Source organism: Pan paniscus, chromosome 13 (assembly GCF_029289425.2).
Source record: "Pan paniscus chromosome 13, NHGRI_mPanPan1-v2.0_pri, whole genome shotgun sequence".
Lineage (NCBI taxonomy): Eukaryota > Metazoa > Chordata > Mammalia > Primates > Hominidae > Pan > Pan paniscus.
Genome location: NC_073262.2, coordinates 15,451,536 through 15,465,058, shown reverse-complemented (window position 1 = coordinate 15,465,058; position 13,523 = coordinate 15,451,536). Strand labels below are relative to the sequence as shown.

At 53.5% G+C, this 13,523-nt stretch overlaps 1 protein-coding gene across 1 annotated transcript in view; it reads left to right on the top strand.

The window, feature by feature from the left end:
- Positions 1-1,931: 1,931 nt before the first annotated feature.
- The window catches only part of LOC117979278 (voltage-dependent N-type calcium channel subunit alpha-1B-like), a 28,424-nt gene continuing 16,832 nt past the window's right edge, over positions 1,932-13,523 (top strand). Inside the window, 3 exon segments of the mRNA XM_055108418.2 lie at positions 1,932-2,092; positions 8,342-8,438; positions 11,331-11,439. Coding sequence (XP_054964393.1) covers positions 1,965-2,092; positions 8,342-8,438; positions 11,331-11,439 — 334 coding nt within the window. The 5' untranslated portion in view covers positions 1,932-1,964.

Genomic DNA, 13,523 nt, shown 5'->3' with positions numbered 1-13,523 from the left:
ACACTTCCTAACACATTCTGTGAGGCCAGCATTACCCTTATATCATGGTCAAATATGCCACAAGAAAAGAAAACTGCAGCCTTATATCCCTTATGAATATTGATCCAAAGATCATCAACAAAAATACTAGCAAACTAATTCCAACAACACATTTCCCAATTTCAAAATGTACTAGAAAGCTACAGTAATCAAAACAATGTGGTACTGGCATAAAGATAGATACATAGGCCAATTAAGTAGAATTGAAAGTCCAGCAATAAACTCAAATATCTGTGTTCAATTGACTTTTGACAGTTGTGCTAATGGGGGAAAGAATTGTCTTTCTTTCCATGATAATTCAGTGAGGGAGAGAATAATCTTTTCAACAAATAATATGGAGAAAACTGGATATCCACATGCAAAAGAATGAGGTTGGACCTCTACCTCACTCAATATACAAAATTATCTCAGTCAATCAAAAACCTAATAGAATAGCAAAAATTATGAAACTATTAGAAGAATACATAAAGGATAAATCTTCAGGACCTCAGAATTGGTGACGGATTCTTAGATTTGACACCAAAATCATAAGCAACCAAAGAAAAAATAGATAAATTAGACTACATCAAAATTTAAAACTTTTGTACGTCAAAGGACATTATCAAATATGTGGAAATACAATGTACAGAACAAAATACTTGCAAATCACATATTTAATAAGGGGTTAATATTCAGCATATATAAAGAACTCCTACACCTCAACAACAAAAAACCAAACAGCTCAATTTTTTAAATGGCAGGGGATAAGAGTAGGCATTTCTCTAAAAAAGATATACAAATGGCAAACAATCACATGAAAAGATATTCAACATCTTTGGTCATCAAGGAAATGCAAATCAAAACTACAATGAGATACCTCTTTACATCCACCATGACAGCTATAACAATAATTTTTCTAAAAATTGAAAATAACAAGTGTCGACAAGGATGTGGAGAAGGAGGAACTGTTGTACATTGCCAGTAGGAATGTAAAACGCACCAGCTGCTGTGGAAGAAGTTTGGCAGTTCCTAAAAAAAAATGAAGCATAGAATTACCATATGACCCAGTAATTTCACTCCTAGGTATATACCCAAGAGAAATGAAAAGATATATCTGCATAGAAACTTGTACATGAATGTTTATGGCAACATGAATCATAATAGTCAAAAGGCAGAAACAACCCAAATGCCTATCAGTGAATGAATGTGGTGTATTACCACTGGAATGTTATTCAGCCATAAAAAGAAGTGAAGTACTAATATATACTACAATATGGATGAACCTTGAAAACATTAAGCTCAGTGAAAGAAGCCAGACATCAAATCATATTGTGTGATTCCTTTATGTGAAATTCCAGAATAGACAAAGCCATAGAAACAGAAAGGAGATTGGTGGTTGCCAGGGGGTTGGGGGGGCGGGGATTGGGGTGGTGATTACCCAATGTGTATGAGGTATTCTTCGCGAACGACGAAAAAAGTTTTGAAACGAGAGAGATGGTTGCACAATATTGTGAATACACTAAATGCCCCTGAACTGTACATTTTAAAATGGGTAATTGTATGTTGTGGGACTTTAAACTTAATTTTAAAATAAGAACCCAAACTGTTGGCCCGTAGAGTCCAAACTGTTAACTGCAAGTCACGGATTTCATGGAAGGCCAGTCTGAGAGGGAAAGACAATGTGATCACAGAGAGGAAGGGAGGGTCATGGACAGGAAACTCCGGGGCCTGAAATAGGGCAGGACACTAGCATGTGGATTCCAGAACCCCGTGAAGGCAGGAAGTCTTGGAAGTCCCATGGGGAGAGCAGATCGGGCATGTGCTGGTCAAATCAGAGTGACCCCTGCTATCCTGAGAGCTTCACACACACTGGAGAGGGGTGGGGGGCGGCGGGGAGGGCAGGCTGAGGTCTCTCTACGTTACCTGTTCTCCTTCCTGTCCTGCAGATGTTGAACCTCTTTGTGGCTGTGATCATGGACAATTTTGAGTACCTTACGCGGGACTCTTCCATCCTAGGTCCTCACCACTTGGATGAGTTCATCCGGGTCTGGGCTGAATACGACCCAGCTGCGTGGTAAGTGAGCCCTGGTGCTCTGTGGTCCTTGGGGGTGGTCCATACCCATAGATCTTGGGATGGGCCTGGTGGCTTCAGACATGTTTCAAGTGAGCACCCCCTCAGGTTTTGGTTTGGGGCCTAGGGATCTGTCCTGTTTCTTGTAGAGCAGCAGTGATGTCCCCTCTGAGCAGCACCTCCCTTTTCCATCTCGTGTGCCTTTGCGCAGTGGCCCGGACTGCATAAAGTGATAAGGGTCTTTTGAGACCTTGAGTTCAGTTCCTTGGGAGGCACCAGGAGTCATGGAAGGTTTTCAAGGGGCTTGTGAGACTCAGGTCTTCTGCTGAAATTTACTGTCTTCTTTCAAGGCCTGTCATGTGAGGGCGCATGGAGGGCTTGTGGGAGGGTGTGTGGAGACAGCACAGCCATAGCGTCCTTGTGAGACTTGATGTAGGGTTTTAGGACACTCTCCCTAAGGGGCTCAGGAGTCTCCCTCTGCTCTTTCTTTTGGGGACAGGGGCCAACATGCACCTCTGTATCCCCAGCCCAGGCTGCATATAGTGTGGGTGCTTGGTGAACTTTTTTGACAGATGAGCTACCAGGAAGGCTGTAGTGTGTTTAAGACCCTTATCTATCATCTGTCATGGTGGGAAAGGTTTACTTGTTTCAAAGGCGAGGGGTGGTGCCTTTCCATACAGAAGAGGAGTCTCATGAAGGGCATGGTTTGGGTCAGAAGGTGAAGCTGTTTGAGATCAGGATCCATGGGGGTCCCGTACAGCATGGCATCTCAGCAGGGCTGAGAGCTCATTCGGGAAGGAAGACAGGTCAGGCAGCATGGCTTCTCCATCTTTCTGTTTGTCCATTCCTTCCATCACTCGTTCCTCATTTACTTGCTCGCTCACTCACTCAAGCAGTGTCTACTGTGGGCTGCTCCCTGCAAGGCCACTAGGCCTGCTAGCACCTCACTCACAGCGTGTGCCCAGGAAATGATCGTGGATGAGCAGCTCTCAGTGAGTGTGTAGACATCCACCACTCCCCGTGCCCTAGGGGGATGAGGGAACCGTGGGTGCCACCGAGGCCTGCCTTCTCTCTCTGAGCTCCTAAGCCTGCCCAGGCCCCCTCGCACTCCTCTGCCCCCAGTGCCCTTGCTGGGGGAGGGCCGGCAGGACGTGGTCAGACCCCTCATGGTGAGGTCCTACTGCCCACAGAGCTCCTGGGTTCTGCCTGGTTTTGCTTAAACTGCAGCTCAGCAGAGGGAGCCCTCCACAGACACAAAAGGCCTGGGAGCCCGACTAGACTTCCCCACCCTCCTTTCCACTCAGCCTCCCCGGAGCACCCCCACCTTCCTAGTGAGGATCCAGAAGGTGCTGCATGGGCCCTTCCCAGTCTGGACAAGGTCCAGAGCCACTGGCAGCATCGGGGGCCCTGGGATGGGGCCTCTCCTGTCCAGGCTCTTCCAGGCACACAGCATCTCTGTGGGTGTTTTTCATTTGAGTCGGAAATATACAGTTTTTACGCAGTGCAAAACAGACGTAGAGATTGTCTGTGTTTCACAGTGTATATGACAATTTCCCTGGCTTGCGAGAACCCTGTCATGTCCGATGCAGCAATATGTTTGCCCTGTGATACTTACTTCATGCTGGGAGGGACAGGCTCAGGCACATTCACACAGGACCTGTGGTCAAGTAAGCCCAGTTGACTTGGGGGAGACTGACCACATTGAAGACCTAGACCTTGTGAGGCAAAGGGCAGGAGAGACTCCAGCCCAGGCAGGATTTAGGTGAATTCTAGGCAGGTCACCCTGACTGTGTGGTTTAGAGAGTCGCTGCTTTTTCTGGGTGTATTTTTTCTAGAGGAGACTGTGTTGCAGAAAACAGAGATACTTTATAGCATGTAGTTAGTACTAAAGGGCAAAGGCAGATCAACAAAGGCCTGTGAGAGGATGACAACATTCCCCAATCTTTATGAGCTATGCCCGGGCCTTCCACAGTCAGCCGCTGGCAAGAGCAGAGGCAGGAAGAACGAGAAGTGGACTTGGGCCAGATGGCAGCTTGGTTACCATGCACAGTGGTACCATACCAAAGCCAGAGTCTCAGAGCAGGGGTCCTTAGAAGACATAGGCAGTTGGGGATGTGAGAAGTGCTTACTGAAGAGTAAACAACAGAATACAGGCCTCACCCCAGAGATAGCACGCACAAAATAACACACAAAACCTGCGGGCCTTGAGATAGCACAGACGTGACCTGTGAGCAACACATGATTCTGCCCCCATGAGCAGCCTGGGCTCACCCTATGTAGCCCAAGATGGCCAGGACAGGCCGAGGGGCCCAGCAGAGGCAGCTGAGCAGATTGGGCCTGGATCCTGCATCCTGAGCAGAGCACAGGGCACCTTGAGCCTTTTTGGTAGCCTCTGTGACAAACGCAGTGATGTAGTCATTTCCCAGGGGACCACTCCATGGCTCCTCATTCTTTGGGAGAAACTTTGAAACAACAAAATTTTATGAGATTTCCTGAGTTGTGTGTGCACATGTGTGACTGTGCATGTGTGCACAAACAGGACATGTGTGCATGTACATGGCTGTGTTGTATGCGTGTTTGCACAGTGTGACCACATGCGCACTCTGTGCATGTGTACATGTGTGTTGTGCATGCATGCACACAGATGTCTACATGTGTTTTGTGCACATGTGCATGCACAAGGCACACACATGTGTGCATGTTGACGTTTGTGTGTGCACATATGATTGTATATATGTGTGCCTGTGTGTATATGTGTGCAAGTGAACTGAATGTGCGTGCATGCCTGTGTGGTTGTATGTGGATGTGTGTATGAATGGCATGTGCACCTGTGTGTGTGCATATGCCCGTGTGTGTGTGTGTGCCTGTGGATGTGCACATGCCCGTGTGTGCCTGTGATGTGCACATGTCTGTGGTGTGCACGTGCCTGTGTGTGCATGTGCCTTTGTGTGTGTGCCACCGTGGTGCGCATGTGCCTGTGTGTGCCTGTGGGTGTGCACGTGCCTGTGGTGCGCATGTGCCTGTGTGTGCGTGTGTGTCTGTGGTGTGCACATGTCTTTGTGTGCGTGTGTGCCTGTGGATGTGCACATGCCTGTGTGTGTGTGTGGTGTGCACGTGCCTGTGTGTGTGGTGTGCACGTGCCTGTGTGTGCATGTGCCTTTGTGTGTGTGCCTGTGGTGCACATGTGCTGTGTGGGTGTGCATGTGTGTGCCTGTGGGTGTGCACGTGCCTGTGTGTGCCTGTGGTGTGCACATGTCTGTGGTGTACACGTGCCTGTGGTGCGCATGTGCCTGTGTGGGTGGATTCTGAAGGCACGAAACTGTTCACCCTGGTGCTGCTTTTCCCAACCTTCCTATTGTTGTTGCTTCAACCCTGTGGTGTGAAGCCTGGCGACTTGAGAGGAGAATTGCAGTCACACTTCTTGCAGCAATCTGGCTGCTCATTTCTGTGTCCACCCATCTGTCTAATAACATCTCCTGGGCATCTGCCATGTGCTGGGGCAGGGGCCTAAAGGTGAAACAGGCACATGCTGTCAGAACACTCAGCCAGGCTTGGCAGTGAGACCACGTGGTGACTGTAGCTCAAGGCCAGGGCATTTCTGAGGAAGGAGAGGCCATGTCCGGCCTGAAGAATGAGAGGAGGTGCCATTTGAGCTGAACTTAAAGGAATAGGAATGATTGAGCACTAGAGAAATAGGATGGATTGAACTGGGGATGGGAGGTGGGGCAGAGGGAAGAGGGAGGCCAGGTGGCTTCTGTCAGGCTGGAGAGGAGAGTGCTTTGCAGAGGGGCTGCAAGGAAGGCTGAGACCGTTTGAGAAAGGCATTGAAACTGGTTAAACAAGTCGCTTTGATTTTGCTTCATAGACAGTGGGTACAGTCCTTGAATCGAGGAGTGATGGTGTCAGGCCCACACTTTTCACCTGGGCTTGATGGGCAGGGACAGTTGGGGAGGGTGGGAGGTCTCACGTGTGTCCAGCCCCCCGTGGTGGTCCCTTGGCTGCAACAACCTTAGCAAACATCTTTGGTGAGGCCGAGGTGGGGCTTCCTGTTTCTTCCCTTTTACAGAAGGAAATTCAACATGATTTGGAGCTGATTGGACCGAGGGGGCTACACTGTAGGAGAGAGGAGCATTGGTGGTGATCCAAGGATGCCAGCCTACGATGAGAGGAGGTCCTTAGCTGGACTAGGGCTTCCAGGGGAGGACACAGAGTGTTCAGGGAGACAGGGTCAGTCAGGAGGCAAATGGGTATGGGCCTCTGAGGTTGCTGTGATAGAGAAGCAGAAGTGCCTTGCTGTGGTGATGAGAAAGCCAGGCGTCAGAGGGTTTGGCTGACCTGGGAGGCCCAGGGAGCATCGTCACTCAGGGAGTGAGAGGAAGAGCTGACCGAGAGGGAGGGGCAGGGCAGTGTTCTGTGTGGAGCGGCTCCTGCACACATCGGGCTCTGGAAATTTCGCTGCGGTTGCCACACCTCCCGGGGAGCTCCAAGCCCCAGTACCCCAGCGAGGTGCCACCTGTCCAGTGCACCCCTCACCTCTGCTGCCACGCCTGCGCGAGGTCGGTCTTCCCATCACAGGCTGGGCGGGCGGGAGGGTCGGGCTCCATCCTGCCTTTGTTGCCATAACCTGTGACATTTCCTTTCCAGTTGCCGGATTCATTATAAGGATATGTACAGTTTGTTGCGTTGTATTGCGCCACCCATTGGCTTAGGGAAGAACTGCCCTCGTAGGTTGGCCTACAAGGTTTGCAACTTCAGAGCCTCCATCCAACATACTTCCCTGGCCGAAACGCACACAGCACACACTCCCTGCCTGGTTTGGGAATGACGACGCCTCACCTTTCTTTCCTCCTGTCCTGCCCCGCACTCCAGCCTCCTGGACGCTTTGGTTCCCTGTCTAATCTCCCCTGACCCTTCTAGCTGGCTGGGGACAGGCAGCCTTTTGAGAGTGCACAGAAAGCTTTCTGGCTGGGATCAGCTAGCTGGGTGGGAGATGGGGGCTAGGTCCCTCCTGCATCAAGGAAGCAGCCGACTTGCCCGGTTTTTCCTCCGAGCTCTCGAGAGTGAGCTGATGGTCAGGCCAAAGGCCGAGGGCCCCAGAGGAAGGGAGCACGGGCACAGGCCTCCCAGGAGCAGCTGTCCTCTGGGTCGGAAGAGCCCAGTAACCCAGTGGCTCTCCAGTCCCTGGGGGAGGAAAGGGCAGAGGCAGAGTGGGGGCCAAAGACAAGCCGTCCTGCTTTGCCTCTGGAGTGATGCGCTCAGCTCAGCCAAGGAGCCCCTGGTCTGGAACCGTGGGAGGAGGGCAAGGCCCCAGGGCAGATCCATCTGCCAGGAAGAGGCTGTCCCCTTTCTCTCCTGGGCCACCTGAATCTGGCTGTGTCTCTAGGACCCCAAGCCCACAGGCAGGTGTCCCAGGGTTGGAGGTAGGCCCCAGGCCTCGTGGCCTCTCTACTTGGGAAGACTCTGTCATCGGAGCCTTTAGGTTCCTAGATCCTGCAACCTGCCCCTTTGCTGTCAGAGCTGGTGCAAGGTGGCCCCAGGCCATGTCCTGCCAGCTCCTCCCCCCTCCCGCAGTCTCCCATTTCCCACCCAGCCCTGAGCCCCAGCAGCAGCCTTGCCCTGGGCTGGCCTCGGGCGTCTCTGGGCTTGAAGCAGGACTTGCCCCAAGGGTAGGTTTTGGCTGTACAGCTTCAGGGCTCCCACTTTAGTTTTCTGGTTTGTTTCAGATCTTCTCCACCTTTTTAGCCTCTAGCCTCACTTGGAAGCAAATCTGACCGTGAGGAAAGCTGATGTCTCTGCCGTGGTTCTCAGCCACTGCCTCATCTGCCACCTGACCCTGCCTGCCAGCTCTTCTGGCAGGGTGGACCAGCTCTTTTCTGATTGGCATTCACTGTGATTTTTAAAAGAGTAAAATCAGAAATTATCAACCCAAAGCCGCCCCGATGCAGCCCTTCCTCACCCCTCCATGTTCATTAGCTCAGATGCCACCCCCGCCCACTGCCCCGCATGGGGCTGGAGTGAGGAGGTGAGGCTCGGGGGTGGGGGGCCAGGAGGGGGTCAAGCCAAGCAGAGAAATCCCTCATTTTACTTATCTTGATTTTGGGCTTTGAATCCGACACTTTGATTAACTGGCTCTGTTTTCTTGTCTGCTTCCTCCCTGCCCCCCACCCCGCTCCCCTCCCCACTCCCCTCCTGCTGCCGCTCCTCCTGTGGACCACCCCACTGTGCCCTGGCCTCGCTGGGACGGGTTTCCAGTGGGCGCATCAGTTACAATGACATGTTTGAGATGCTGAAACACATGTCCCCGCCTCTGGGGCTGGGGAAGAAATGCCCTGCTCGAGTTGCTTACAAGGTAGACCCTGACCCTGCAACCTGCCCCCCAGGAGGCTGTGTGTGCTTGCTGAGGGGTGCTTGCTGGCTCTCCCAGCTCCTCTCCCTTTCAGGGTGCCCGGCTGTCTGTCTGCCGCTCTGCTGTGCGCCCCCGGCCGCCTCACTGTGTCTTTCTCTTCAGCCCCATCCCAGCTTCCTTCCCAGACAGAGGGATGTGGCCACCATGATGTCTCACTGGCCTCTTGTCCCCACAACCTGAGCTGCCCCCTTTGAGAGCCCCCTGGAGGCTCAGGAAGACAGAACTAGACCCTCCTCCCTGCCTTTTCTCCCTCCCTTCCTTTCCTAGGAATGAGGGGACAGACCACTTGTTTGACAGAGATTGTTGTTGTTCTGGGCTCAGAACAAAGCCCTAAGCCCCTGGTATGGATGGAGCTGTCCAGCCCTCTGGGTCTGGCCCTGGGGGCAGGTGGGGCCTGCAGGGCCTCTGGTGCTTCTGTACAACCCCCTCCCCAGCTCAGCAAGTGCAGAGGCTCCCTGGGCCCAGGCTGCAGTCTCCAGGGACTTTCTAGGCTCCATGGTGGGGAAGAGGCACTGTGGCATTGAGAAGGAAAGGGGTGCTGGGGAGAGGCATCTTGCTATTATTCCTGGGGCCTCAGAGGGCTGCTGGAGGATGGGGATGGCCTCGGGGCCCAGGAGTCATGGGATGCTGAGTTGCCAAGAAGGGGGTAAATCGAGGGATGCCTCCAGGCCTCCCTCCTGGGTGGGCAAGCAGGTCACATGGCCCAGCCCTAAAACTGTTCCATCTGCCCAGCTGTCCCCAGTCCCACCTCATACCCTCCATGTGTAAGCACCTTCGTTCCCCCAGCCCCCACCCACCTACTCAAGAGCCCTCCTGAGGCCCCCACTGCTCTCCGGCAAATGGCCTGTGGTTCAGCCAGCACGTGCCTAGAGCTTTCCTGATCCTCCCTGAGGAAGACTTTCCTGAGTCTGTCTGAGGAAGCTTCCTGCCAGAGCTTTCATCTCTGGTGCTGTGGACAGCTGTTGTCCACACTGTCTCTGTGCCCTGACTCTAGGTCTTTGTCACCCGACTCAGTGCAGCCTGTGGGAGCCAAGTGGCTCCTCCAAGCCATCCTCAGCCCCTGCCCTGCCCCTGCATTGTGCCTGCCTGGGGGTTCTGCATGCAAGGCTGTAGCTTTGTCCCCAAGAAGGAGAGCTCTGTCCACACTTGGCGCCGGGGCGAGCAGGCAGGGCCGTGACGGAGCAGCCTTTGGAGCCCCACCCAGCTGTGCTGGCTGACTCCAAGGTTCTGGGCATGGAGAGACCAAGGGAGGCCTCAGGGTGGGGGCAGAAGGGCCAGATGAGCTGAGGAGGGCTCAGGAGATGCCCAGAGCACTGCACCTTGGAGGGCCCAGGGCAGAGACACCTGTTTGTTTGCCCTGGCCTTGCCTCTTGGCTTCTTCCTGAGATTCTTGGCCCTTTGGGGCCTGGAGTGGGCTGATGGCACCCCTGGGGAGGGCAGCCCTCCAGTGCCCTGGGCGGAGCTCTTCCTTCTTGGAAATCACCTGCCTGCTCTGCCCTCACTGCTATCCCCAACGCCCCCCCAACGCCTGCCCTCTGGGAGAGGAATTCCTTGGCCTCTCACACCGCCATTCATGCTGGTCTGCAGGGATGCCATTCTCCGGGAAGCCGTTTACTCCTGTTGTGCTGCACACACATGCTGTGCAAAGCCCTGGGACTAGGACTGGACGTGGCAAGTGGGGCTTTGCCAGCATTCGGGGCCAGAGTCAGGCTCATGTCTCCAGCCCGGCTTGCATCCACACCCCACTAGCTGTTAGGCTGAGGACTCTGGATTTGGGGCCATGATGCTAGGGGCAGGGCTGTATGGCCCTCCCTAGAGAAGGGGCTGCTCTGCCACAGGTTGCAGGCTTGGGCAAGGACAGGCAGACCCTGGGGAGGAGCTCCTGTCTCTAGCTGGACAGTGCTCCTGGGGCTCCACTTGGCCAGCTCCTTGCTCCCCACGCTCAAAATATTCCAGGCACACTTGAGATGCATTTCCTCCTTGAGGCCTCTTCAGTTCTTAGAGCCTGGGTCTCTGGGCAGCACTGGCTGGGGCCAGAGGACTGTGGTGCAGACACGAGCTTGTCTCCAGCTGTTCTGTCCCTGAAAACTGGCAACAGGCTGTCCACCTGAGAGGGAGACGGAGCAGAGCTGCAGGACACTGCCCCAGCCCACTCTGAAGTGTAGCAGCCTCAGCCTGCAGCCCTGGGCAGTCCCATCTGTTCCTGTCCTTCCAGCAGCAGGAGCTGCCTTGCGCAGAGATGGGCTCTGCCTTTTAGTGACATTGAGCATCTCTCCCAGGCCTCATGCTGGGTGGTGAGAGGCAGAAGCCTCACTGGACCTGAGCTAAAACCAGGATGTCACCTGTAGGGGCCCTCACTGGGAGCTGGGCCCCAGAGAGGCACCCTGGACCACCTACTCCTTGTCCAGATGATCGAAGTGGTGGGAGGAGAAGATGGGGGTAGGCAGAGCAATGAGCACAGGGACCTCTTCTGTCTGTGGCTGCTGCTCCTCCTCCCCAGCCAAGGCTACACTCCTACATTCAGCCACAGGCAGGGGTCCCTCAGGGTGAGGAGGTGGCTGTGCTTTCAGAGGGATCAAGGCTCCAGTCTTTACCTGGAGTTCTACTTTTCTGCAGCCAGGAGGGTCCTCAGCTAGATTTGTGGGGCGGGGAGTCCAGGGGAGAGTGTGAATGCTGGCAAAACTCCCACCCGCCCCACCTCACTCAGGCCTAGGCACCTGCAGGCACCACCACTGGGATGCCCAGCCCAGCCTCCAGGGACCCCATCATTGCATAGTCTTGGGGTGGGGGGTGACCCCAGCAGGCCTGGCCCTGACCGGCCCTGTTTGTCCCTAGCGCCTGGTTCGCATGAACATGCCCATCTCCAACGAGGACATGACTGTTCACTTCACGTCCACGCTGATGGCCCTCATCCGGACGGCACTGGAGATCAAGCTGGCCCCAGGTGAGCAAGGCAGCCTCGGAAGGAGGGCCCTGGACCCAGGGATGTGCACCTCCGCCCTCAGTGTCAGTCCCAGGAGGACACGCAGGGAGGAGGGTGAGGGGCCAGCTGTGTCTGGAGGGGTCTGAGGACAGCTGCACAGGATGCCCACCCTGGGGCACTGGCTTTTTCGCCTGGTAACCGTCTGCACGTTAGCACTGCAATGATCCCATTTTCAGGTAAGGAAACTGAGGCATGGTGAGATTTCATAAATTGCCCAGGTAATTCAGAGCCAGCTGGTGGTGGAACCAGGACACAGCCTGGTCAAGCCTCACCACAGCCAGCGCCCTCCCTGGGGACGAGCCTGCATGCCCTTGGCCCCCTCCCATAGTGAGCCCATCCGGTCTTTCCCTGATCTGATGGACAGAACCACAGAGCGATGCCAAAGCAAGGAGAGAAGGAGCCTGTAGTGTGTTCTTCCCCACGTCCACCTTCCCCACCACAGAGGAGATTACAGCCCCAGAGGGCCCTGCCCCACCCCCACCCCCCTGCGTCTGCCCCATCTCCTGCTTTGTGCACCAAGCCCCACTTACGTCTCCTCAAGGATGCCATAGTGGCAATGCCATACTGTTTCTTGCCCTGCCAGTTTTTCTGTCTACTGGATTATTTGTGTCAGCATATAAACACCCGATTATTTCCTCCATCTTTAAAAAGTTCTCCGCTGGACGCGGTGGCTCATGCCTGTAATCCCAGCACTTTGGGAGGCCAAGGTGGGCAGATCACGAGGTCAGGAGATGGACACCATCCTGGCCAACATGGTGAAACCCCGTCTCTACTAAAAATACAAAAATTAGGTGGGCATGGTGGTGGCACATGCCTGTATTCCTAGCTATTCAGGAGGCTGAGGCAGGCTTGAACCTGGGAGGCGGAGGTTGCAGTGAGCTGAGATTGTACCACGGCACTCCAGCCTGGTGACAGAGCAAGACTCCGTCTCGAAAACAACCAAAAAAGTTATCTTCCCCTCTGTCGACTTCCCTATTTTCTCCTTTCTAATGCCCTGCTCTTGAGAGGTTGTCTCTGATTTCCCTTTCCCACATGCTGGGGGCTCTTCCCAGCTTCACCAGAGCTGCCCTTGGAGTCTCCAGGCCTCCACGTTGCTCGACTCAAAGGCTGAGGCACATCCCCAGCTCATGGGCTGTCCATGGCCGTTTCTCCATTTGCATTTTCTTCTCTTTGAACCTTTTTTATCTGTTTCTCTGATCCCACAAACTTTGGGTGTGCCTTTGTGCCATGGAATGTTCTCTCTACACTCACTCCTTTATCATCTCACCTATTCCCATGGCTTTAAATAACATTAATCCAATTTTGTATTTTTAGCCCTGACTTCTCTCCTGAACTTCAAATTTTCCCCCACAGCCTTCCCTATCTCAGTCAATGCTTAAGCCGAAACCTTAGAAGTCATCTTATTTTATTTATTTATTTATTTATTTATTTATTTATTTATTTATTTATTTATTTATGGTAGGGTCTCACTGTGTCACCCAGGCTGGAGTGCAGTGGTGCAGTCACGGCTCACTGCAGCCTCCACCTCCCAGGCTCAAGTGATCCTCCTGCCTTGGCCTCCCAAAGTGCTGGGATTGCAGGCACCACTCCTCCCTACTAGTTTTTGTATATTTTTTAGAGATGGGGGTTCGCTGTATTGCACAGGCTGAGGATCATCCTTTTCTCCTCCTTCCTTATCCCATTTCTGATTCATGCCTTCTCTTTCATATTTTCTTGACTCTGTCTTTAAAATATATCCAAAATGTGGCCACTCCTCTCCCTTCCCCCATTGCTGCCTCCTCTGGCTCTCAGCTGTTGCTGCAGCAGCTTCTAATTCATCCACTTCTGCCCTTGGCCCCTTCTGTCTGCCTTCAACACAACAGCCAGAGTGATCAGGTTAAAAAAAAAGACTAATGGCCGGGCGTAGTGGCTCGCGTCTGTAGTCCTAGCACTTTGGGAGGCCAAGGCAGGCAGATTGCCTGAGCTCAGAAGTTCAAGACCAGCCTGGACAATACAGTGAAACCCCGTCTCTACTAAAATACAAAAAATTAGCCAGGTGTGGCGAT